The 27,422-nt window shown below is 39.6% G+C and overlaps 2 protein-coding genes across 2 annotated transcripts in view; both read right to left on the bottom strand.

Annotated features, from left to right (window-relative positions):
- Positions 1-27,422, bottom strand: part of TTN (titin) — a 240,161-nt gene that overhangs the window by 194,690 nt on the left and 18,049 nt on the right. The window contains 32 exon segments of the mRNA XM_066323289.1: positions 82-1,814; positions 3,730-3,904; positions 4,005-4,397; positions 4,454-4,536; positions 5,624-5,680; positions 9,858-10,046; positions 12,222-12,347; positions 12,435-12,719; positions 13,287-13,518; positions 13,662-13,827; positions 13,917-14,058; positions 14,145-14,405; positions 14,839-15,099; positions 15,263-15,523; positions 15,637-15,900; positions 16,325-16,585; positions 17,103-17,363; positions 17,468-17,731; positions 17,839-18,111; positions 18,255-18,521; positions 18,760-19,041; positions 19,136-20,826; positions 21,348-21,516; positions 21,640-21,804; positions 21,911-22,134; positions 22,868-23,112; positions 23,689-23,919; positions 24,038-24,243; positions 24,895-25,037; positions 25,767-25,979; positions 26,094-26,154; positions 26,753-27,011. Coding sequence (XP_066179386.1) covers positions 82-1,814; positions 3,730-3,904; positions 4,005-4,397; positions 4,454-4,536; positions 5,624-5,680; positions 9,858-10,046; positions 12,222-12,347; positions 12,435-12,719; positions 13,287-13,518; positions 13,662-13,827; positions 13,917-14,058; positions 14,145-14,405; positions 14,839-15,099; positions 15,263-15,523; positions 15,637-15,900; positions 16,325-16,585; positions 17,103-17,363; positions 17,468-17,731; positions 17,839-18,111; positions 18,255-18,521; positions 18,760-19,041; positions 19,136-20,826; positions 21,348-21,516; positions 21,640-21,804; positions 21,911-22,134; positions 22,868-23,112; positions 23,689-23,919; positions 24,038-24,243; positions 24,895-25,037; positions 25,767-25,979; positions 26,094-26,154; positions 26,753-27,011 — 9,843 coding nt within the window.
- Positions 2,245-3,412, bottom strand: LOC136363473 (myopalladin-like). The gene is given in 3 exon segments (XM_066322751.1): positions 2,245-3,089; positions 3,091-3,142; positions 3,145-3,412. Coding segments are annotated over 3 exon segments (768 nt in total). The 5' UTR covers positions 3,341-3,412; the 3' UTR covers positions 2,245-2,569.

Below are 27,422 nucleotides of genomic sequence, written 5' to 3'. Positions count from 1 at the left end.
AAAGGGTGTGAAATACAGCTCTGAGGGTGTGTTGCGTTTGAACACTCAAAAGGTGGGGTGCTCAGGGGCCATGCTGTACACTGAGCCCTCGGACGGTGTGGAGTAGCGCTCGGGTGGCGTGCTGTACCCTGAGCCCTCGGATGGCGTGGAGTAGCGCTCGGGTGTGCTGAGTGGCGTGTGGTAGGATGCTGAGGAAGCAGTTTCAAAGATTTCCACGGAGGAGGGAGGTGTGTAGAAGCGGTCTGAATCAGGTGACTCCTCTCTGCTCCCACTCTCCAGCTCTATAGACATTTCTGACTCAGGGGAGAAGGGCCGGGCAAATTCCTGATGGTTGTTGTAATAATCATAAACCATGCTGAAGGTAACCTCCTCCACTTCCAGTGAAGTTATAGTTTCTTGCTGATCCTTATGAACTGTGCCTTTGAGAGTTGGAGTTTCATATATCCCAGTGGATCTTAAATAACTGGCCAAGGACAAATCAGGCTCCAGCTCTGAGATTGGCACAGCACTGGGCTCTGGACCTGCGGACGTATCCTCCCACATTTCTTCTCCATCCAGGCTATTCTCAGACGCTTCCTCAGTGGGAGTCTTCTTGTCCCAAGACTCTTTCCTTTGCTCTTTCTGTGCTACAGGATCATCCACTATTAACCCAAGTATGAGTTTCCCAAAAGAGAAGCCCTTGGTTGTGTTTGGTTCCTGTTGGATGTCTCTGATCTCCTCAAGGGAATCTGTGTTTTCCATCTCACAGGTGAAGCTGCTCATGCCTGGCTTAAAGACCTTTTCTGTCCCAGAACCACCATCTTCCTCAGCCTGATGCCCAGCCTGGGGTTTCTTTTCATGTGCAGCTTTTTTCAAGTCCATAATGAAGCTGTCACTCTGGGAGTCTGTGGTCTCCAGTCGCCCTCCACTCTCCCACACATATGTTTCCTGAACTCCTCTTTGGAAACCTGGTGTGGGCTCCACTAGAAATTCATTAATTTTTTCCTGAAGTGAGTCCTCTCCACAGACACTCATTTTTGACTCCTGAACTTCTTCAGCAGAATGTCCCTCTTCAGCAGACATTATGACACTGCCAAGGTCTCCATTAGGAGTTTGTAAATCAGCTGTTGTGAGTTCTCTTGGCTGTTCCTCTTCCTGGGCACCAACCTCCTCCTGCTGCATCCTGTAGCTCTGACGCAGCTCCTCACTCAGAGACATCTCTTCTTCAAGCACATCACGTTGGTGCACAGGGGAGATGATCCCAGTGATGACCTCCACACTTTCCAGTGCTGTGGGGGTTTGTGCCTGTTCTGTGTACACAGACTCTGCAGCTGGGAAAGGCTCTGCAAACTTCTTCAGATCAAATATGATCTCAGTGTCAGGCTCAGATGGCAGCAACTGCTCTCTGAAATGCACTTTTTCCAGATGAACTTCAGCTTCCTCAGTAAAAATCTGACCTGAGTTTTCTGTGCCAGGTGGAGTGGGGATTAGATCCACAGGAGGGCTGCATACATCAGACTCTATTTCTTGCAGTATTTGCCCGCCACTTTGTATTTCCCAGTGTGCTGCACCACCATCATCAATCACTTCTTCTTTACAAATATTATCATCAGCTTTAATATCCTGTTCAGTATCAACAGAACTCTCTTGTTCCTTGTCCTGTTCCACCTGCTGCTCTCCTGCATAGAATTCATAAAAGCCAAACTCCTCCTTTGTGGGGGTGCTTGCAATGTGGTCCTGTGGGTGGGGCACACTTGGCTCTTCCACAAGAGGCACATCAGGAGTCCTCGCCTCACAGGCAGGGGCATCACACTTCATGCAGACATCACTTCTGTCTTGCACCACAGGTGATATAGGAATGAAAAATTGTGAAACTTTAGAGTCCCTTGCCAAAGAAGACTGCTCAGAGGCATGTGTTTGTTCTTGCACTTCCATAAATGATAAATCCTTACCTCTTTTGCCAGAGCACACTGCTCAGAGGCAGTGTTGTTCTTGAATTTCCCTAAATGATAAAATCCTTACACTCCCCTCCCAGAGCAGGACTGCTCAGGGCATGTGTTTGTTCTTGGAATTTCCATAAATGGTAAATCCTTACACTTCCCTGCCAGAGCAGACTGCTCAGGGGCATGTGTTTGTTCTTGAATTTCCATAAATGGTAAATCCTTACACTCCCCTCCCAAGCAACTGCTCAGGGGCATGTGTTTGCCCTTGCACTTCATAAATGTGACTTCAAGATGTCCCCGGACAGGGTTATCAGTAATGTGGTAGGACCTTGCCTCCTTCAGGCTCCAGCTCCTCAGAAAGTGACCTGAGTCTTTGCCACCAGTTCACATCCTTCCATGGACATGGTAGGGTGCAATTCAGTGGTATCAACTCCAAAGCTGTGTTCCTCAGAGACAGCTTTTCCCCTGTGCTGCATCATCTCAGAAATGCCATCTGTATAACTCACCCTTTCTTCTGTATTGCCCTTTTCTTGCCTTATATAAACATTTGTGATATCCAGCACCACTGCTTCCTCCATCTCACTTTCCCTGATGTGAGGTGTTTCTTCACAATCTTCCAAGTGCTCAGCAGGAGGTGGAGGACAACCTCAGGACCAGGGTAGGTGGGCTTCCTCCTCCTTGGGGCATGCAATTTTTTTCTCTTCAGTCTTCTCAAGTATGCTGAGGCCTTGGAGGTGTGGAACACGGTCCATGGCAGGCAGTTCCTCAGTGCCTCCACCCTTGCCATAGAGCTTGGGTGCACTGGGCTGCACTGTCAGCTCAGAGGCAGTCTGTGCTGTCCCAGCCATGTTTGTGGCCACACAACAATATCGCCCAGCATCTGTGACAGAGGCCTCTTGAAGGTGTAAGCGGTATGTGCCATTCTTGCCTTCTTCAAACCTCAGTCTCTCACTGGCAGAGAGGCTCTGGCCATTCAAGGACCAGCTCACAACTGGTGGAGGCTGCCCAGACACAGCACACTCCAACACCACTTCCTCCCCTTCCTGGCAATGAATATGTGCTGGGGCTTCTGTCACAATTTGGGGTGGTTCATTTCCCATATCAAATGAAAATTTAAATTTGTGCTTTATGGTGGAAGCAGCCTGCTCTGGAGAGAGTCGTGGAGGTCTCCCTCAGCTCTGTGTCTTGCTCTGGCGTTGGAGTGGGGGCAGTGATTTTGATTCCACATGCAACGACAGCAAGTCTGAGTCTGGAACTGCACTTGGCAATTCCTTCTCTGCTGTAAAGGCCAGACCAACTTCCTCCTTCTCCTCCTTCATTTTCTCCTCTTCCTCCTTCACTTTCTCCTTTTCTTTCTTCTCTTTCTCCCTTTCATCCTCCTTCACCTTCTCCTCTTCTTTCTTCTCCTGCACTTGCATCTCCTCCCTTCCTTCTTTGTGTACCTATAGGCTGGCATTCGCTGCCTCACATGGAGTCCAGCTGAGCTGCTGACTGTGCCCAGTGGGTTGAAGATCACACAGGTGACAGTGCCACCATGCTGTGGGAGCACAGAGGGGAAGGTCAGTGTGGAGCAGCACCCCGTGGTGTGAACAGCAGTGCCCTGGATGCGCCCCACGGGCTTGTCGTTGTTGTACCAGGTGACGGTGGGCTGCGGGCGGCCATGGAAGAGGCAGGAGAAAGCGCATCTTTGTCCCTCAACAGTTTCCTGAGGCCTGATCTCCTGTACAAAGAGGGGTGGGCAGGGCTCCAGGAGCCCACCTTGCGCCTGCCATCTCTCCCCCAGGGCCCTGGAGTATTGCTTCATTACCTGCAACCGTGAGGGGCTTCGAGCCAACCCATTTTGGCAGCCACCCTAAGGGGCTGGGCTTCCCAGGAGGGCCCTCCTGGGGCGTGGACATGAGGGATCCTGCTTCTTTTTCAGCGCCGCCCTCTTTGCTTCCCGCAGCTTCTGCAGCTTCCAGCGGGGTCTCCTCATCCAGGAGCTCCTCAGCATTAACCACTGTGCCCCTGTGCTCCCTACTGCGCGCCAGCCCCGGGCGGCACGGCCCCGCCAGCGGCAGCCCTGGAAACGGATGGTCGTACCAAGCCCCGGGCTGCCGAGAGCTCCCCAGGCTCCTGCCCCTTGTCAAATGGCGAGCCGGTGCAGCGGAGCACCACCCGCAGCCTGTCCTCTCGCCGCTGCTGCAGCAGGCACTCCCAGCCCTGCCGCATCCACTCCGCTCTCCCGGCGGGAGCCGAGCCCCGCCGCTCCCCGCGGCGTGCCACCAGCAGGGAGGCCGTGGACTCGGCCGAGCCCTCGCTGTTAATGGCGAATACCCTGTAGCTGCCGGCGTCGTGCTCCCGCACATCCCGCAGCTCCAGGCTGGCGCAGTGCGTGTGCTCGGTGCTCTCGGTGCGGATCACCTTGCGGCAGTCCTGGAGCACGGGCCGGTTGTTGTGGAACCAGGCCATGTGCGGGGCCGGGCACGCCACCAGCTTGCACCGGAACAGTGCAGGGTCCCCCTCCAGGACAGACCTACACTTCAGTCCCTGTGTGAAGATGGTTTACGGTTCTGGGGGCAAGCCAGCACCGCCGCTGTGCCGCGTCCCTCGAAGTCCATCACGCTGTGCTGTTCTGCAAGAGAAGGAGTTGGGGGGGGGGAAAACTGGGTTACAATATGCCACGGTCTGCCTACCGCCTGTTTGTAAAAAAGTAGTGATATATTGAAATAAAAAATGGGCATGCAAGAGATTTCATCACACACACAGGAAAAGAAAGTAATTCACTCACCATATTTGTTCGAATAAACGCAACGCCTTGCTCTGTTTTTAAAGATTGCCCGAAAATCGTTCGTTGTCTGTTCTTTCTTCAGACTGTGGAAATTTCTTCTTGAACAAGCAAAAAAGAATTTCAAAATAACATGTTCTTCTGTGTGTATGTTTTTGTTGCCTGGAAAAGCTGTGTGTCTTTGGGTGGCAAAGAAGAAAAATCTTACCTGACTTGCAGACAGTAGAATAAACGCCCTTTCTGACCCCTCTGTTTGTAGATGTTCAAATAATTGAAAAAAAAAATAGTTTGAAATATATATTTTTTAAAGTAAGTAACGTAATGAGAAGGCGTTTATTCGAACTAATACAGCCACTAACTTCACAGTGTTATGCACGGGGGGAAAAAGCAAGCAACATGAACCACTTATGCTATCTGCAAGCCAGGGTAAGAGATGTATAATGATGAATTAATGTATGTAAAAAAAAAGGTGCAAGGAATCAATGGAATGTGTAGCTTTCACATAACCTAAACAACAATGCCCTCTAGTATGCTTCACCTATCCATCCAATAGTGTCCATTGAACAATTAATGTTAGGGCTGCTAACTTGTTTAAAAGTAATACAATTAAGATTTGTATAACTTCCTTCTGAGTAAACTATTCCATGCATTCAAAAGGAAATTGAACATATAAGAGCTCTGTGAACAGCTGCAAAGCATGAAGTAACAGTTAAAAATATGGTTGCACAATTATAGATTTGAAGTTTTAAACATATTTTAAAACTTAAATAACCTTATAATGCAAGTAACCCTTTGCATATCAAAACAAACATGCAACATGTTCCAATATGCTTTACAGTGTGTCTATCCCCATCAGACACTTCATGGAAGGTGATAAAACCTTTTCACAACATTACTAATCACTAGTGCTAATTATTCTCATTGGTGATTGTACCTTTCATTTCCATTTCAACATCTTCCTCTAGCTTCTCGTGAACAATTTTTTCAGCAGCTAGAATAAAAAAGACAAGGATTTTTGAGCCATAGTTGTTGAATGTGCCAATCAACACTTTATATAGTAAAAATGTCCAATCTGTTTTGCAAATAGACGTAAATCCACATGTACATACACACACATAAATGCATGCCAAAACAATTCAAACACTTAATAAATTCTGAGAATAGAATAATCAAATATTTTCAAGCTTGCTTGCAGTGTACATTTTTTCTATATGATTTGCTTTCTTTTTGCAGGATGGGGAAAGTTTGTAAAACAACATGCCTTTATCATGCTGTAAATCCCTGAAGAAAACATTCAACAATCCACAGACTAGTAAGATACTTCTTGTTCTTTATAATCTCCTAAGGAATGGATATAATGGAATGCAATTATGATGCTATGCATGAGGAATTGATACTTGGAAGGAACATGCAGTTGCCAACCTGTCACTTTCAGATGGGTGCTGCACTCGGCTTCTCCTGCCAGAGTTAACTATTCTGCACTTGTATATACCCTCGTGGTCCTGACCAACTTTCAACAATCTTAAACTGCACAGTGGCCCATCGTGTTTTATGGAACACAGTGCAGACTCCTCAACTATTAGCTGATTGCACAGCCAGACTATGCAAGGTGTAGGCACACCTTTCATTATGCAAAAGAGAAAACACATCATCTCCTTCTTTACAGTGGTTTCTGAAGGCAGAGTTTCAAGAAACTCTGGTGCTTTGGCGTCAGTTTCTGTGATGTCTTCACATGGCACAACATCAGGATAGTATACTCTGTTTCTTTGCTTCTCAGTTTCATGTGATCTTTGGGATGTAGGTATAAACAAGCTCGAGGTTTTCTTTGAAGATTCTTGCTTAACTTCAGGTGTTTTAAACTGACAGTCTTGGCTGCTTTAAAGCTTTTAGTATCTGATTCAAGAGTAATTTTTGTTACTGCTTTGGCTTGTGCTTCTTTTGCTAGGTAAGAATAAAGTTAGGAAAAGGATTAGGTCAGGTGTTTTGCAGGAATAAAAAAATCCTTATAATTATGGGGGGAAACCCAGTAATTAGTACTGATAGGACTATGCCATATATTAGTGCTAGAACAGTGCTATTAAACGTGAGTGATTGCACATTTAAGAGCTCTATTCCTGTTAGGTTAATTTTAGGTAGCAGTTAAGCCTGTGGGTCTTTCATGGGACCAAGTCTTGATCCACAATGACTGAAAAAAAGCACATCTTTGCTTCTAATTTAGAACCTTAGTTTGGAGAGTAGCAGCAGCAATTATGTAAAGTGTTTTTGACAGCTCTATAGTCAAGAAAGAAATTTCAATAATAAAGAGCAAAGTCACAGGGTCAATGCCTTTCTTATTATTCATCTTAGTTTTCTGGTCTTGATTCCTTTGAACTCATCAAAAATGTCATCACCTGTGGTGACAGTACATTTTTTGGATCATCACTAGTGGTAATACTACTAACATTTTAGTACATTAACTTATATTTCTATCTTTGGAATTGGAATCTTGGATTTGTTGGAAATGTGCTGGAGTTTGAAATTACATGGTATCTAAGTCAAAATTGCATCTGACATTCTTCTCTTCCTTAAACTCCTGCTTCAGAAATAAACCAAATATAAAAATTCCTACAAGCCTGTTTAGCTTTACATCTCACTGCATATCACAAATGATATGAGGAATAAATAGCCTGAGACACGTGTGACACTGTGGGAATAGGCACAAAGTTACAGTACCAACTTCCCAGTACTGCACATGTCACTTATGAATAGAGCTGTAAATGTGGAGGAAAAAACCCCAGAGCATTATTACTGAGCTTTCTCAATTAAATACTGATAATAAAGGTAATATGAATGAGCTCTAGGCAGTTATAAGTGAGCTCTAGGCAGTTATAATAAAGCAGCAAAAAGTAAATGATAATGTTAAAAGTCAGATAACCACCTTTGACTGTTAGTAGTGCAGAAGTTGTTGTCCCTCCATAGTCATTATACACAGTACAACTGTACAGTCCTCGATCTGTCAGCTGAGCATTTTGGATTGTGAGCTGAAGAACATTTCCATTTTGTGATATCTTCAATTTTTCAGACAATTCTATCTTTTCACCTTCATGGGCCCAAAAAAACTCATAGAATTCATTTTCTAAGGCACATATGAACTGAGCAGTGTCACCACATTTCACAGTTAAGTCTCTGAGTTGCAAGAGAATCTTTGGAGGGACATCTTTCTGTTCCTGAGAGGTCGTCATAGAGACTTTGGTGCTCTGAGATGTTTGAGAAAGGACTGATGTGTGCAGAGTTTTAATTTCTTCAACTGATGTAGCCTTCATGGTCAAACTTTCTGATATACTTTCAAAAACCTGTACACGCAATTCCTGTGATGGTTGTTGCACTGATTTAAATTCTTTTTGATAAGTTTCAGTGTTGTTCTTTGTGAGAGGAGAAACATGAAGTTCTGATATAGCCTGCGACCGGATAGACTCTTTTACATCTTTCCCAGAACTTTGCCTATCTAGGGCTTGCACTGTGTAATCAAGTAACAAAAACAACAACATTAGTATCTAAAGAACTTTACTGGGCCATGCTCTGAACAAAATCAAACAGCATGGAGGATGAAAATGAATGATCTTCATTTGAAAACACAGCATGCCAGACGTACTACCCCGCTGAGACAGAAGTTATCCATTCACATGTATGAATGATAAGTGATGCCTAAGCTAGTCATGCAGTTGATACTCAGTTGGTGCTTGTCTCTTCTTTCACTAAAGTGGTCCATTTTATTACTGGAAAATTATGGCCCTTTTAAAGGAGGTATTTTCTTTTTTATTTAATTTTTTTTTTACAGAGTAGTGCAAAATACCTCAGTCACTGCTATAAAGATCACTAAATCACTTGTTTTAAAATCCTGAATGGCTTCACTAAAGCGTTTCTATTCTTTGACCTATACTGAGATAGAAACTTGATAATTTCCAAATGTTACAGCTTAAAGACAAGAGATGAGAGTGGCTGGGTTACTGACGGTACTATGAAAGTTAGGTGGGAAAGAAAAGGTGTGAAATGAGGAAAAAATTAGTAACAGCATAAAAGTGTGGTATGCAACAAATTGAATCCCTTTGAAGTAAAAATGGGGCTTTACCTTCTGCAGTCACTGTAAGTGTAGCTGTACAAGTTGTTTCTCCAGCACTATTTCTTGCCTTGCAAGAGTATTGGCCAGCATGCTCTAAGAAAGCATCTACTATTATCAGTATAGCTGTGCCTGTAGACTCATCAAAGTGGAAAACTAAGTCTTTTTTTGGCAACATGGGTTGTTGATTATGAAACCACTGGATTTTTGGTTTGGGCCTGCCAGAGACTCTAGCTTGAAATCTGACTGATTCCCCGCTGCATACCCTGCAGCTTGAAATAGGCTGGATAAAGGTGGGCCTTTGGCCAACAGACTCCTCCTTAAGTGAAACAGATGAAGAAACATGCCAAGGGGACTCTGATGTAACTTCTTCAACATTTTTAAATCCTGAAAAGAAGCATGCCAACTTTTAATTTCTTACCCTACACTACAATGAATTTTCTCTCTCATTCAAGATTTTTTTTCTAACTTGCAACTTAACAGCATGAATTATTTTCATTCATCATTTATAAAATCTATTGCAAAAAGAAAACAAAATATTTATGGTTAAATAATATCAAGTACAATATATAACAGCAAATTCTCCAAACAGCATTTCTGCTCTAAAACTTTGATCAATGTTTCATCAATTCATATGAATGTAAAGTATTTCTTTTCAGTTGCCTGAGTACCTGTTACATACCTCTATTTGAAATGTTTTCCAAAACTGTCAAAGTAATTTATTTAATACAAAAACTCCAACTAGATTGTCTTCATAAGGTAAATCAAAGAATGTGCAAGCAAAAAACTTCCATTAGAAGGAATGTTTTTACCATCTTTGGTGCATGACAGATCCTAAGACTAGAGTAAATGAAAAGGGGGCATGGAGCATGAAAAAATCTTGAAATACTTTTTTCTGTTCACAACATACATTTTGGAGACATAAATGTGTGCTGTGGACATTGTAAATGGCAGCAATTAATTGAGTTAAAAGACATGACAGACAACAACTCACATACAAGTTTCAGTGAATATTAAGATGATTATCGGAACATGACCTGAACAAGACAACTTCTTTAATGGCACAATGTACCTTCTAACTTCAAGGTAGCAGTGCTGGTCACTTGGCCCACAGAATTACTCGCCACAAAGGTGTAGATTCCTTCATCCTCTGGATAAGCTTCAGCAATCTCCAGCTGGTAAGTGTCTTCAAATTGAGTCATTCTAAAAAAACGTGATGGCTTGATCTCCTTCTCTTTGCTGTACCAAGACACTTTCAGATCTGCTCAGGCAAAAGAAAGAAAAAAGAAAAGGCATAAATTATGATATTGTACTAGCAAGTAAACACTGCTTTTATATATATCTTTCAAAAATCTTAAACTCAAACATCTAAATTTAAATGTGCCTTGTATGATTCTGGTAAAGTATGATGAGTGGAAAGTGACCTACTTCTTACTTTAGGTTTTGATTTGTGCACTGGAAATATTTGTATGGAAAAACTGATTCTGATGCTGACATATTATTGAGTAAAAATCATTCTTCCTTAACCCTGTTAGTGTAAAAATTTAAAAATATTTTAGTACTACTAAAATCAGAGAACGTATCTTTTTTATAATTTTTTTATTACGGTTGCATGATATAACAGGCTATAAAATATCTAGCTTGAGCTAGCCAGGTTAAGAAATTAAAATAGATCATTCTTCGGCTAAGCACAGCACCTTCCCTCTTTTTGGTGCAACTATTACTTGTTGTATTTCTTGAGAAAGACTTATATATTCCTATGTAAAATGTTATGTAACTTGTAGAGATTCTCGTAGGCTTAGAAGACAATTAAAGGAGACTAGCTTTTTCTCTCCATCACTGAACTACCTCATGAATGATATGTTGTTCCTCAAATAGTGTGCTATTACTGTTACCAGAAGAGTGTTTTCAATAGCCAGTTGCACAATGCATACTGTTAAACAACTGTACTTGCAATCATGTGTTACCTAACCTAGTATAAAAGGTTTTTATAACACAAGTGAGAGGTATTCAAACTCCATTTGGATAGAGTATTCAACAAAGGAAATTTTCAATAGGAAAAAATTTCTTCATTTTTAAGGGTTGTCAAGCATTGGAACAGGCTGCCCAGTGAAGTGGTAGAGTCACAGTCCCTGGAGGTGTTTAAAAGCCACATAGATGTGGCAGTTAGGGACATGTTTTTTACTCTGGACTTGGAAGTTCTATGCCAAGGGGTTAACAGTTGGACCTAATGATTTTTGAGGTTTTTTCCCACCTTAATGGTTCTATGATGGGTGACCCAGATGAAAGGATCCTTATATTCTGTGCTGTAAATGCAGCTTAGACATTCACACAAGTATAGTTCTACTAAAAATAAAAGTTACACTAGTATATGTATTGCACAAAGGGTGGGCCAGTATTTCCAACATATATTTTCTGAGTTCTAGCAGCAGAATCAGATTTGTTGTAAAACTTAAAACAAAACAAAACAAAACAACAAAACCAACCAACCAAAAAAAAAAAAACAACAAACAAACAAAAAAAACACCCAAAAAACCCCAAACCCAACAAAAACCCTGGAGTTTATTTCAAGGGATGGTAATGCAAATTTTATATATATGCATATATATGTGTATAACCAATTTATATTAATTTTTATAGAGCTGTCACTCTGGATTATTTCTAACTCAGGATTATTTTTAAATTTGGAGTCTTGTTTATCTTGAAATTATTTTAAATTCTTTGGGTTGGGAACTGCATCTTACTCTGCAGTTTTCTATGTGAATATTTTGTTAGCAGTCATACTCAAGGCCATTTGCTAAATGAAGAAAAGTGGCTTTATTTGACTGTGTGTTAAAGGAAAAGGTATTTTAATTGCTGAGTGACATTCTACGTATCTAAATTTAAAAACTTATTTAAGCTAAATCTGCACTTAAAAGGACAATTAGCAAACATTTTTTATGCTAGGAAAAATAAAGTAACCCCAGTTTAGTGTTTGCAGAGTGATACTTAGAAATATTATCAGAAAGGCTGAGTCACAGTTTCAGTCAGTGTAGTTATGGACATGGTAGTGTGTATCTTCAGAAATTTCCTCATGTTCATTTGACACAGCATTGCTTTTCTCCCATGAAACTCTACATTTTACTCACTGACAGAGTTTTCCAACATCAGTTGGCATTTAAAATGCTGAGAAGTTTCCAAAGATAAATTATGAGAAACATATCTTCTTTCTAGAAACACTTAATATGTTTATGACAGTTTAAAACTTCCATGCTTGATTCCACCTTTGATGTACTTAATTGAAACTTGTCAGTAAGACTTGGCTACGTGTGTGTATCAGATATCTGTACTTCTAGGGACAGACTGATCCAAGCACACATATTGCTGAAGTTTCTTTTGGGTTCAGGATGAAAAATTTTAGGAGATGGAAAGATGTACAGGATTTCATTAAACCCACCTGTTCCGGTAACTCGGCACTGAAAACAAGCAGAATGTCCCTCAGATGTAACAGTATCACGTAGCGGTACTATGACAGCAGGTGGATACACTGGCATTTCTAGCTCGGGAGAGACAACTTCTGGGACTAAAGAAAAAGAGAAAAAAGTGATTTTTAAAGATGAAGAATGAAGATTTCGTTTCACGAACATTGTTATGAGCGTGGCGAACTCACTTTCAACTGAAAGTGAAGCTGAAGTTGTAGCCAGTCCATAGTCATTTTTTGCTTCACAGGTGTACACTGCTTCATCTTCAGGGAAAGTTTCAATCAGCAATAGAGTATATTCTTGTGCATCATGAAGAAATTTGCACTTGAAACCTGGAGAAAGCTGTTGATCATCTTTGTACCAGGAAATTTTGGGCTGGGGTTTGCCTGATACAATAGCGCAAAAGCGGGCAGGTTTGCCAGACTCCACAGTAGTTGGCTCTAGCTCCCGAATAATCTTGGGCGGCTCTGGAGCTGAAAATTGGGGGGAAGAGAAGTGGCAAAGAGAGATAGGAGAAAGAAGGAAAGAGAGAGATACCTCATTATTGATACTATTAGTGATTGAAAACTATTTGCAAAGAATTAAACCAAAATAAATTGCCTTATTGTTCCTAATCTTTTGTGTCCATGAAAACCTGCCCTTTTCCTTGATACAGGGAGAATGATTTAGCAGCAAGTGTCTTAATGTAATTAGCTGCGTTGGTGTGAATGTTTCTGGCAAAATGTGTCCAAGAATTGTTAGGTTGATCTCTATGGAAAGGCCTATCTGTCCATGTGAACAAAGTTTTATTTGTACTCAAGAATTTTCTGGTCTAAGTAAATACCATGGGAAAAGAACTGCTGTGGTATTTTCAACCTCCAGCCAGCTACTTCAGTAGGGCAAGAAACGTGTATGTACATGAGGAATTTGACAGTGTTCCAAATGGTCTCTCTGATTTTTTTTTTTTCTTTCAAGAGTTACAATTCCAGAGAAGCCGTATAAACATCAGAAAACCACTGAGTAGTAAATACAGGCAAAACACTGGTTGTGGGGCCACATACCATTCACATAAAGAATAACAGAACTCCTATTCCGTCCTGCAACAAAAGTATATTCCCCAGCGTCGGAGTAAGTGGTTTCAAAGATGCTCATTCGATGAACTCTCCTTTCCACCACATACTTGTATCTTTCCTCATATTGGAAGTTGATCTCAATACCATCCTTGTACCACTGTGGTTCAATGTCATCTTCATTGACTTCAAATTCAATTTCAGCTCTTTGTCTCTCAATGACCTTTGAAAAAGTAGAATAAATAATAGAAGTAATATTGGTTTTTTCCTCTGGTCTCACTTTCCAGTTTTCTAGGTGACCTTATTGTTGCGTTATTATTTGAGTGAAAAATCTATGAAATACTTATTCATCTGTTTAGGTTTTACCTGAATATCTTTTTGGGTGCTTCTGATACGAATGTCACGACCTTCCACTATCAAATTGGCACTGGATGTGTTTCCACCTGCTACTACAGTGTACTGACCAGCATCCGACATCTTTGTGGAAGAAATGATGAGACGATGGACATATTTCTCTCTCTGAATTTTCATCCTGAGCACATCAGAAAAGAAAGTGAGCAAGATATTTCCTGGAGGAAAACACACACCAAAAGTTAATGTGGCATGGAAACAATAATTTACCTATCACCAATCTGAAGTTCTTGCCCATCCTTCATCCACTGGACCTGAATGTCAGGTTCTGAAACTTCACATTCAAAAATAGCCCTCTTCTTCTCCACCACTTTGATGTCTTTAATATGCTTCCTAAACTCAATGTGACGAGCTAGGGCAGAGAAAAGTAGAATGAGTGCCGTGGTATTATTTAAGCCATTAAAAATCACCAAACATACAAATCAAGAGAGCAGATACCTTCCACATATAAAGTGGCTGATGAAGCTGCTTTTCCAGCAACAAAAGTATATTCTGCTGCATCACCAAAATGCACATTCCTTATGGAGAGGGAGTGTGTAAGCTTCTTTGTTCGTATCTGGCATTTATCAGTTGATTTTATTTCTACACCATTCTTCAGCCATTTATATGAGATGCCTTCATAATTAACAGTAACTTCAAATGTTATTGTGTCTTTCTCTTCAGCGTTGATGTCTTTTAGCATGGAGGTAATTAGGATGGCTAAAAGGACAGGAATGGATGTGGTTAATTTTTTTCCATTCGGTTTTACTTTATTTTAAATGCATGTTAACCAGATTAGAGATGCTTCAACTTCTTTAAGACAATTTTGGAAATATTAAAAGGTACAAAGGTATGTTTTGTATTCAGAATCAGTATTACTGTCCCACAACAACTGAAGGACATAGGAATCCAAATTCATCTCCTATGCTGACCTGGCATTTAGGCATGTTGGCCTAAAGAGAAGAACACAGGATCTGGTTTTCAAGATGACCATTTCTAAATCCCTTTGAAAAATACCATTGAGGTTACTTAGTGTTATTAAAAAACACCTCCACAATCACTGGTTTTGTCAGAATTTCATTAAGTCCATGTGTTAACATGAACTTATTACTGGTAACTGTAAAATATTCTGGTTAATTTAATTTCTACGTACGTTTTACAGTCAGGGTTGCGCTGACTCTGTCATTTCCACAGACAAATGTGTATTCTGCGGAATCTTCACTGCTTGTATTCATGATATTGAGCTGATGCAGTTTCCCTTGGACAACTATTTTGAACTTTTCACTCATTTCGATCTCCACACCATTTTTCAACCAGACAGCAGGCACATTGAAATGAGAAACTTCACATTCAAAGGAGGCAGTTTTGGTCTCAGGGATCTCAATATTTTTCATGGTCTTTGTGATGTGTATGCCTAAAAGGAGGGGAAAAAAGACAAGAGAGAATTTTCTAAAAGTTATTATGTTTGGAAGACTGCAAAAACCCAAGGATAACAGGCTATGAAGTGCCAGGTCAAGTTGCTCAGTGGTGGTGTAGCAACTCATATAACTACTTTCTTACAAGCTTACAATACTTACTTTCCACAAACAGTTTTGCTTTGCACTCAATTTGCCCAACAAGAGCTGTGTATTCCCCAGCATCATCGGGAGATATGTTATGCAGCATAAGCTTGTGAACTTTCCTTTGAGAGATCATCTTGTATTTATCACTTTGTTTAAGCTCAATATTTTTATGAAACCACCGGACTGGTACAGTATCATGGGAAACACTCAGTTCAAATGAGACAACAGCATTTTCCAAAGCAGTCACATCCTTTGGCTTTTTGATGATCTTGACAGCTTGAGGAAAAGAAAAAAAAAAAAAGTTAGCAATATTCAGCACTGTGTAGTATTTGAATTTTAAAGCACACATAGCACACATTACAGCAAACATTCACACCAGAATGGCTTACTTTCCACATGAAGTCTGGCATTTGCTCCTATTTTTCCAAGTTTAAAGCTATAAACAGACTCGTCGGTGACAACACAGTGTTTGATTCTCAGTGTGTGAACTGTTCCTTTCACTGTGATTTCATATTTGTCACTTGATTCAAGTTCGACACCGTTCTTAATCCATAGAGCTCCTTTCACATCAGGGTGGGTCAGTTCTACACTGAAAACTGCCTCCTGTGATTCTGTCACAGTCAAGTTCTTTAGTGTTTTCTTTATCTTAACAGCTGGGAAAGAAAAGGAAGAAAATAGAAAAAATACTTGACAAAACAGATCAAAGTTAAAACCTATAGTAAATACAATAATTTTAATAAAACTGAATAATGGTGCTTCATTTTATGTGCATAGTAATTTATACAGTTTCCAGCAAAGTGGTGTGCTGGGAACACAGCAAGGAAGCTTTACTGTTAGCATCCATTATAAATGTTTGGTTTCTGGGGTTTTATTTCTCTGGCTGATTGGTTGGTTGGTTAGTTGGGGATTTGTTTGTTTAGTTTTTGTTGTTGTTATTGGATAGGCTCAGGGTTTTGTTTGTTTGGGATTTTTTATTTGATTTATTTTATTTTGCTTGCGTCTTAAGGCCTGGTCCAAGTCATAGTGAGTGATGCTGAAATAAGTCGCAGACATCAGTTACTTATAAAAAATACTGACCTTCAACCTTCAGTTTGGCAGATGTCTTTGAGCTTGCTATTTCATAGCTGTATTCACCCATATCCTCCAGTTTTGTCACAGGGATAACAAGCCTTCTCTTTACACCATCAGATTCAGCACGGTACTGATCTGTCGTAGCTAAGGGTTTACCATTTTGTAGCCACTGGCCCTCTGATTCAGGATTTGCCACCTCACATTCAAAAACAGCTCTCTGGGACTCGGCCACAATCAGGTCACTGAGAGGCTTTGAAATGGCACCGCCTGTTGGGGAGAAGAAGCATGTGCTTTTGTTGTGTTGCTGTTCAGCTTTCCCCTATACAGAAATGATAACTAGATGCTGGAATTCTTTGCCCTAATTTGCAGAATGCCCATAAGTCATTCTGAGCTGTGAAAAATCAGGAATAGAATATGACCTGAACATTACAAAAATGTGTTTCTTATTTCTATCCTAGTTATTCTCTTTTATTTTATCATCAGCACATCTCAGGTATACTGAGAACACACATGAGAAACCCTCCTCTATTTTACATTAATTACATCAGTAGCATAATACTGCATTTCACACTGTGGTTCTGATCTAGCAAAATATATTAACACTTAAAGATTTGAGAATTCAAATTATATTAATCACAGAGGATAAGGGGAAAGGTAAGGAAAACATTAAAAAAACAGATAAATTAAGGACAAACTGCCACTGGAACAGCACAGTTGGTACAAATCCGTTGGGTACTTTCTAAATCGCAGTGAAATAAAAACCTTGGATTTTAACGCTACTAACCTGCTACTATAAGCTTCCCAGATGTTTTCTTCTCCCCAGCATAAAAGACATATTCTCCTTCGTCATCTTTCATCATCTTCACCACTGTCAATTTATATATTTTGCCATGTGCTTCAATTTTATATTTAGGACCAGCCTTAATGGGTTGGCCTTTGAAATTCCAAATTACATCTATCCCTGAATGGGAGAGCTCGACCTCAAAGGACACATTCTGTGTTTCAGTGCAGGTAATGTCATGAAGACCTCTAATAATCTCAATTTCTATAAAAAGAATAAATAATAAATTTATTAGTTGTTTGCACTAGGGTTTTTTTTTTTTCAAATAAATTATTTACAAAGAACCGTGCATCTTAGAAGACACCAACCTTCAACTGTGACATTGCAACTTGTTTCCACTTTGCCAACCATCAGTTTATAGCGTCCTGCATCTGATGCGTGGGTTCTGGTGAGCACAAGCCTCTGTTTAGCACCTTTACAGACAGCTTGCACACGTTCATCAGGCTTTATTTGATTATCATTCAGGTACCATTTGGAGGAGGACACATCAGGTGCTGAAACTTTGCATTCGAGGATGGCTTTTGTCCCTTCAATTACGTGAACATCTTCTAGAGGCACCACTATTTCCACACCTGCCAAGTTACAAAAATATTCATTATGAGAGAAACTATGCCTTTAAAAAGTAATCCTAAAGGAGCTAAAAATCAAACACACTTTCAAAATCATCATAATGACTTACTGTACACTGTGATCTGTCCAGTGGTTGACAGCTCAAGGTCAGGAACGCTAAAAGAGTAAGTTCCACTATCTTCCTTTGTGGCATCTTCTATGAGCAACATATGTGATTGTTTATCCAACACAATGTGAATACGGTCACTTGATTGAATTTCTTGGCCATCTTTCATCCAGACACCTTCTGCATTTTCTAGGGAGACTTTAACTTCAAGTTGCACGATATCTCCCTCACAGACTTTTTGATCAGTAAGTCCTTGAAGAATTGCCATGGGACGAGCTGTGGAATTAAATGAAGTTAATTAATACTTATAAGAGGCAGAATATTGAACATTAAATAATTGTGGGATACAATGATATAGTTATAATATATGCTACAGTATAGAAAATCTATAGTATATAGACAATATAAGAAATGCTTACGCTTCATCTTCAGTTTGCATTGAGTCCTTTTTCCATCAACAACATAACTATATTCTCCTTGATCATCTTTATTGACATCTTTAATAGTGAGGGTCTGGCGACCACGGCGGGATGCAATCACATGTTTAAGACTAGAAGTGAGTTCAACATCACCATGATACCATTTCCCCTCTGCGTCTTCTGGGAAAACCTCACATTCCAGTTCACCTGAGAAGGATTCTGGCACTTCAACATCCTCAAGTTCTTTAATAAACTCAACTGCAGCACCTAAAGGCAAACAATTACATTTGTGAATAAGCTTGACTAGATACTCCTGAAGAAAATAATTGTATTGAATGAGGCTAAGGGAAAATATATCTCTCAACTTTCATAATGGATTCCAAAAGTATGAAAGCAGCTCAAAATTTTCATAGGGTGTTAGATGCCTGTTTAAATAATTTTCTTTCTTTCTGAAGTGGATTTCACTTCAACAGTATGGCATGGCACTGAGCTGTATGCTTCTTACCTTCAACAGTAAGCTTTGCAGTGGTTTTTATAGATTCATCTTCAACCAGTGCACAGCTGTAGTCATCAGCATCAGACATATCAATTGTTAATACAGAAAGGAAGTGAGCCTTTCTGTCTGAGTGCATCCTATACTTGTCTCCAGAATGAATCTCAATTCCATCCTTAAACCATTTCACTTTGACAAAGGGCTCTGATGTTTCGCATTCAAATGTTGCCATGGAGTCTCTTGCTTTAGCAACAATGTCTTGTAACTTCTGGGTGAAGCTGATTAACTGCTTGGCTGCAAAAAAATATATAACAATCAACAGTGAACTGACCAAACAGACTTAAAACACTATGATGAGCAGGAAGATGAGCAAAAGAATTTATTTTACCTTGCACTAACAGGAAAGCATGGCTAGAAGTTTCACCAGCTATATTGACTGCTTTCACCATAATGCTGGCAGAATCATCAGAAGTCACATCTCTGATAACTAATTCACAAACATTATCTTCAGGCCAGTACCAGTACACACGATCAGTTCTTTCAATCTGAACACCATTTTTGAACCACTGGCATTCAGGATCAGGTTTTCCCACCACTCTCACACGGAAGTGTGCGTCTGTTCCTTGGGCTACAGTCTGGCTTTGAATTCGTTCAAGTATCTTGGGAGCCTCCATGCTTGGACTAAGCTCCACCTTCTCTGGTTTGAATGTTGGAATAGTGATTTTGCCTTCGGGAGGAAGTGCTTTCTTCTCTTCCTCTGGGATCTCTTTGGTCCAGTGAAGAAGTTCTTCTTTTGTCTTTTTTAACATTTCTTCATATGATTCATCTTTTTTGCGAGATTTAAGTTCCACAGCTGTAATGGCTTCATAGTAGCCCTCTTCTGTCCTGCGCTTGAATTTACTACGCAGCTCTTCAGATTCCTCTGAAAGCTTTTCATGAGTGATTCTTTCAGCCCTTTTCAGCTTCACCACTTCTTTGGTTGTTGCTTCTGCAGGTTTGTCTACCTTCTGTACCTCAAAGAGAAGTTTCCCAGGTTCTGTAACTACAGGCTCATGTTTGGGTTCAGGAGCACGACGAAGAACAGATCTGAAGTCTTCCCTCTGCTGGATCTCAAGTTTCACCTTATGTTCAATAAAGCCTTCTGGATTCTCTGCAGTGACTCTCACCTCTCCTGTGTCATATGATTTGCAGTCCACAATATCCAGGTAGTAGATTCCATCATAACGGAGTCTAAACCTTTTGCTTTTACGGATGAGCTGTCCATTGAGGTACCAGTTGACCTTGGGCATAGGATAGCCAGTCACACGGCAGCGGAATCGTGCTGTTTCACCTTCAAGGACTCTTGCAGGTTCAGGAACCAAAACGATTTCTGGTTTTTGTTTTTCCTTTTGGTCCAGTGCAACAGCAGGTAGAGCACCCTCATGGGCCATTCTTTCCAACTCTTCAATTCGCTGGAGTCCCCTTTTGCCTTCTGGCAACTGGGATTCTTCCACAAGACTTTTCTCATCCTTCACGATCAGAGTAGCAGATGTATGGTCTGTACCATATTTGTTAGTTGCTCTGCAAGTAATCACTCCACTGTCTCTGGAATAGGCTACCCCATAGTCCAGGCTGCAGTACCCAAACTCATTGATCATGCGGAGTCTGTTAGCAGCTTCCAAGGGTTTGCCATCATGCAACCACTCCACCACCATGGTTGGGTCGCCAATTGGTGTAAGCCTGCATTCAAAGTGTGCTGGTCCAAATTGTTTGAGCCTTAAAGATGTGAGCTTCTTCTTAAAAAATGGTTTCTGTTGCTTTTCTTTGTCATAGAGATCTCCTTCCTCCCATTGCTCTTGACCATAACGCAGATGGAGAGGTTCTAACTCTGGTGCTGCAATCTCCTTGGCTTTGTAAGTTCCTTTTGGAATTATTAATTTCCTTTCTGGTTCAGGTTCTGTGTGTTCAACTTCAACATTTACTTTGCAGCGGGTAGTGTCCCGCCCAGCTTTATTGATAGCAGTAGCAGTATACCATGCAGCATCTTGCCTGGCAGTAGATTCAATTTTAAGGGCAGCTGCCCCTTTGGTTCCTTCAATCCTGAAATATGGAAAAGAAAACTAATTATTTTTCTCTTCTTTGTCATTCATTTTTGCCCTGCTTCCAAATTAGTTCAAAGCCTCCAAAGGCAAATCTCTGTCGATAACAGTAATTTTGTTTGTATTTATTCGTGTTTGGGAGTGCAGTGCCTAAGAACCAAACAGAGAAGAGTAATGAAAACCGGTCTTAAATTCTGTGGTAGTTTTGCCTAGAGAGGTCATCAAGATCAGAGACAGAGGAGAGTTCAGTAAATCTCTGTGATGGCCTTGCAGAATAGAAACTGTATGAAAACACAAGCTGGAGAAAAAAATGGAGTGAAATCCTGCAGGGTATTTCATATCTGTAATCCTTGAGGCAATGCAAAAGCCCCTAGTGAATCCCTTCTGTGAAACTGTAAGGAAGCATTTTGCAGGATGGTAGTTATTTACTACTTAATTTATACGAAGTATTTAAAATAAAATAAATTAGAAATTAAATAGAAATTAAAATTTCAATTTATTGAAGTATAAAAAAATCCTTACTTTATTTTGGGGTATTTATGAGGCACAATGATGTCACTGTTCTTGAGCCATACAATGTCAGGATTAGGGTTACCAGTAGCTTTCACTGCCATCTCCAGTCTAGAGCCCTCCTTCACACTGACATTTCTTAACCTTTCCACAAAGTGTGGTCTGACTAGGTCTTCCTTAGCTGAAAGAGCAAATGTAAATTATCACAAGAGGAAATGACACAGCCATGGTTTTAAATAAGAAACACTCATCAGACTGCTAAAAATAACATGATATACAGAATATAATAGAAAATACAGGATACCTTCTACAGTCAGTGTCATTGAAACTGAAGCTTTGCCTGCCCTATTCTGAGCAATGACAGCCCATTCTCCAGAGTCTTCAGGCATTGCAGGGACAATGATCAGTGACTGGGTACCATCTTCTTTAATCACTATTTTATGGGTGTAGTCATTAATCACTTGTTGGCCTGCAGATATGCATGAAAAGAAAAGAGTTGCAATCAAAACAGTCTCAATGAAAAATAAAAGACTTTTTAAAAATATTATTTATTCATGAAAATGAAGCTGATGTACCATTGTGGAACCAGTATGTCTCTGGCATGGGTCTGCCAACAACTTTTAAGTCAAATCTTGCTGTCTGCCCCTGTGAACACTTAAATGATGTCGGTTTCAGCACAAAAACTGGCTTATAGAGTCTCTCCAGTTGCCCTTCATCAGTTTCTTCTAATCTCCGGGCAGGAGAACGAGAAGGAGAACTGCGTGCAGGAGACCGGCTTGGAGACCGTGGAGAGATAGACCTGGAAGGACAAGACAAGACAGATGTGTATGGCAGTGTCATATAGCAGTGGGCTGACATAATAAACAGATTTCAACCTTTGCCTTTCTCATAATTTATTTTAATGAGTTTGGCCAATTTATCTATGTGAGAAATTGGAAAAGAATATTTTCATTTGTAGTCAATTTTCTTTAGGTTTTTGACAGGAGTTTGTAGAGCTGAGTAGTTTTAGAATACACTAGGGCCAAAGAAATTTTGGGGTTTTGGATAGTGCACAGATCAAAATAGAACAGTGCAATCCTGTGTACATTTGTGCATGGGTATGTATATGTATGGAGACTGAACATAGGACATGGCATTGCTAAATTTTTTGTCATGGAAATACAGCTATTTCAAGGGACCACACTAAAACTCCAAGTTCAGAAGATATTTTTTGTTTTAAATGTGAGTACTTTAACAAATAAATATGGTTATTTGGCTTGTAAATCTGATACTGTGGCTGGAAATTATGTGAATTCACATCACATTCACAATCATGTGAATGATTGTACTTTGGAAATTGCATTGCTCATTAAAAGGGAAACCCAGACAAAACCTTAGCACCTAAATCTATATGAGTCATGAAAACAGCATTTAGAACTTTTCTAGAGGTATGCAAACTCCAATAGCTTAAGCTTATTTAACTGCTATGTAATGACCTTTTGAACTATCACAGCAGATTGAAGCCTCATACAATTATATTATAGTGCACCTACCTGTATCTTCTCATAACTTCAGGTCCTGGCATATAACCTGGAGTTGCTGTAGGTGCAACTGGCTCAACATAGAGTTTTGCTGAGCAAATGGCATTTCCTTTCATATTGCTGGCAAAGACAGTATAAATTCCTTCATCTTCAGGTAAAACAACAGGCAAATGCAGAGTGGCGCTGCCATCTTGCAGAAGTTCCATATGGTAGCGCTCTCCATGCCTTATACGTTTGCCATCCTTGTACCATGCCACCTGCATGGAAACAAACAGTAGACTGCTGTGTGAACTCTCCTAAAGACAAAGATCCAGTAATGACTTGTACACACAAGACATTAGAACTTGCTGTTTTTCAGCTGGAAAACATCACAGCCCACATACATGTGTTAAACATTAACATTTTTACTTGGAATAGGTGAGACTAGTGTACAATGTTTACATAGCAACCTGAAACATGAGTTTTGGAGCTAGAAATAGATATAAAGCCCATTTTGATGAAGAGCAGAGTAACCTAGACTACACTGCTACTGTGTTCCCCACTGGTCTCTGCTACCTCAGAGATACTCAGAATCAAGACCAACTTAATTGGTGAATCCAACCTACCTCTGAACTGGCTAACCAACCTAATTCTAGTCCTATTTCCTTTTGTTCTATTAAGGGACAAAAGGCAAATTCAGCTTGATATCAAACCATAAGACTGGATTTATTTTGAGAGTTGTTGTTTCCTGTGCAGAATGTAGAATGTCTAACAATGAGATATTAAGGGATTTTTTTTTCAAGTAGAGCATTAAATTATTTACAAAAAGAAAAAATTATACAGATTTGGGGTACCTTTGGCAATGGATATCCAGATGTCTTGCAACGGAAGGTAACTCCTGTCCCTTCAAAAGTTCTGTAATTCTTTAATCTTAAGTCAAATCCTGCTTCTACAGCTTCAGATTCAGAAATATCAACCATCATCTCCTCTCCATCTTCTTCGAGAAGTTCATGTAAAGTAGTCTTAATAATTCTAAGTTCAATTTCCTTGATAAGTCTTTCTTCAAAAGAAGAAATATGGAATTCCTATATAGAAAAACAAAGGAAAAAAAAAGGGGTTTTGTGTCAAATAATGACCTTGAAAATAAATTATTTGTATGGTAATATGTTAGTACCCAAAATTAGTATGGAGGGATAGACATACCTCATCTTCTACAAAAGTTCTGACCATCACTGTATCTTTTGCCATTTTCTTCTTAATTAGAGCTTGTTCTTTCTCATACTCTTTTTCAAAGTCACCATAGGAAATGGGTGGGGCTACCTCAGCCACTTTAGGTTCCTGTACGTATGCAGTCATTTGAGTTTGGTACATCATTTCTTGTTGTGATTTTACGTAGGCTTCATAATCAGCTAAGAATTGAGAAGAGATTAATTTTGATAATTTTTTTGGTTTTCACTGAATTGAACAGAGAAAGCAAGTACAAACCTATTTTACTGGATTTGATCATTCAAGCAGATTTTCTATCTATTTAGCCAAGAAATACAAACAGCAACAAAATGCAAAGACTGATGTATTAAGATGAGCTTTTTTAAACAGATAGAAGTTTTTCTGTACTATTTAGGTGTCCTAGTTTCAAAGTGGAAGCATCTGCAGAGATTATTTTACAATTTCTTCACCATGACTCTGTCTCCTGAAAAATTTTGTACATTTTCACAGAATAAATTAAAAAATGAAACTAGCTTCTTTTCCTTTAAGATAACAACCTATTAATTGATTAACCTTCTTTTCCCACATCCCTCTCTTATCTTGTAAGATAATGTCTTGTCATGAACGTGATATGTCAACAGAGGAAGGTTCCAATAGCTACACATTCTAGCAAAGAATAAAGGCCTTCAAGGGCCTGATGTCTTGTGGAAACAAAACCACCAGATTTCCCTTTATGTTTCTTGAGCAGAATAAACTAAGCTGCAAATAATTTTCAGCACAATTTGAAATCTGTTTTCCCATTCTGAAGTTAATTTTAGGAAATATTGTTCCCATTTCCTTAATCTAAAATGTACCTTCTTCTAATAAGGAGACCGTTGCAGAAGCTTCTCCAAGATTATTACGAACAACAATAGTGTATTCTCCGGCATCGTCGGCAAAAGTCATGGAAATTTCAAGTTTGCATTCCCCGGTTTCTTTTTTGTAACTCACTTTGTATCTATAGAAAACAGAAGAGGAAAAAAAATCTCTATAATTACGGACAGACTTTTTAGTTAATTTGCTTTTAGTTAGTTAAGCACATTCCTAACTTGCGCAAGGCGCATAAAGAGAAGCTTTCACAGGCAATTCTCACTGAATGGATGTGCATACAGAGCTGCATATGCATATACATGCTGAAACTAGAGTACTGGTCAGTTTTCTTTTTGTTGTCACTGAATAAATAGGATCCAAACACCAGTACTGAAATATCAGTAGTAGTTCACCAGTACTGAAATATCAGTTCTAGTTATCAGACAAAGTATATTCTGTGTTCACACAGCTTTTCCTAGTAAGGGTCATCATAACATGATGATTTCAAGAACACTACAAAGTTTGTTTTTTTTTCTTAGCTAGAAGGTTATGTTGCTTTCTACAGACAACACTTACATAGAGAGAATACAAACATTGCACAGAGTAAAACAAATATAAATAAATCAGGAAGAAGTTTTGTAAATATAACATGTAAGTATATCTCATTTTCTAGTCTTTTGAATATTTATATTTTAAAACTTAACAACCTTTTGAAGTCACACTTAAAGACAGGATTTTACATTTTAAAATAATTTATTTCACAGAAATCAGGATGTTACTTGGCTCAGCATAAGTGAGGGAATCAAATTATGACATTATCAATTAAATATGCATAAAATTATGTTAAGATGGATTTTGGGCATTGTATTCAAAGTACCTGTAGCCAGTCGTTAGAGGAACTCCGCCTTTTTTCCAGTAGACATGTGGCTTTGGGTTGCCCCCTACTTGGCATTCAAAAATAATGCTCCCACCTTCAATTAATTTATGTACCATGGGTTTTCTTATGAAGAAAGGAGGCATGGGCTCTCCCGATACTTCCTCTGCTGCAGCAGAGACATCTTCCATTACAATGTCCTTTGTCTCCACATAGCTGAAATAAGATTTCAGTGCAGGTAAGTGAGCTGATGTCTGCAGCTCTCATAAAACAGAATGCAGTAGTGCAATGACTGCAGTAGGAGCAGTCTGTTTAGAAAAGCAACTTTACCGTTTCTCTTCTGTAACAGTCTTCTCAGAAATGGTTTCTCGAGTCTCAGTTTCTTCAGTAACTAAAAGGCAAATTTGATATAGTGGATTTTAAAATACCTTAATAGGCCTTAAGCAATTAGTTTAGTTGACATAATAGGAGTGAGTAGTTAGTTGGCTCAGAGGGCTAGTTAATTCCATTGAGGAATTAAGTTAAGTGTCTCCTATTATCAGCCTATTATTGGCCTTTTCCTCGTATTCTTACAGGCCTTTTACCTAGTATCTCCGGAGTACAACTGAGGCCATATATTTAAAATGTCTAAGATACGTTACAAGCAATATACAGTTAACAAAATTATTAACTTCCTAGTTAATAGTCCTTCCCCCAAGAGGGACTGTCCTTCAGTTGCACCAAGGGAGGTTTAGTTTGAATATAAGGAAACCTTTCAACAAAAAGGCTATCAAGGGTTGTCAAGCTTTGGAACATATTGGCCATGAGTCATCTGGGGCTGACTTTTAAATACCTTCTCCACCCTGGACGTATTTAAAAGACATGTAGATGTGGTACCTAGGGACACAGTTCAATGGTGGAGTTGGCAGTTTTGGATTAATGGTTGAAATCAATGCTCCTAAAGTTCTTTTCCAACTTTAACAATTCTATGATTCTATAAATATACTCACCTTTCACATGTAAGTGGCAAGAAGTGCTGACACTGCCAGCCTTATTGGTAGCAGTGCAGGTAAATCTTCCACTGTCCTCTGCAAAGGCTTCGCGAATCACAAGGCGAGCAAGTCCTGCTTTGAAAGTGATCTGGAAGTCCATTGAGCTCTCAATTTTGTAGTCTTCCCTGTACCATGTCACTGTAGGCTGAGGATGACCAGATATCTGGCACTCTAGCGTGACAGACTCACCTTCAGTCACAGTCTTATTTTTGAGGCCCTATATGACAAAATTAAGTATCACAGTCAGTATACATTTTCAATATTGAACAGATACTTAAATATCTAAAACCTATTTGAATGGAAAATTTAATGCCTAGTTCAAAACAGTTTTCTGTGAAGCAATGTATGCAGGAAAAAAAAAAAAATAAAGCATTTTCCAAACGGAAGTATTTGAAACTGGCTTTTAGGGTCTCTGAACATTGCTGTTATTAACAAAATGAAAAGGTAGGTTCACATTTATGCAGATAGATCAACCTACAATGCAGCATAAATGTGAAGAATCACTACCACAAAAGACGTCAAGACTTTCTATCAGAGGCAAATTATATGGCTGAGTAAATCTAATACAAAGTTTGAAAGATTAAATAGAGCAAATTTTTAACGGTATTCAATGATAAAAATTAGAAAA

This window comes from Sylvia atricapilla, chromosome 7, assembly GCF_009819655.1.
Source record: "Sylvia atricapilla isolate bSylAtr1 chromosome 7, bSylAtr1.pri, whole genome shotgun sequence".
Lineage (NCBI taxonomy): Eukaryota > Metazoa > Chordata > Aves > Passeriformes > Sylviidae > Sylvia > Sylvia atricapilla.
Note: the sequence above shows the minus strand (reverse complement) of the source record. Positions and strands in the feature narration are given on the sequence as shown.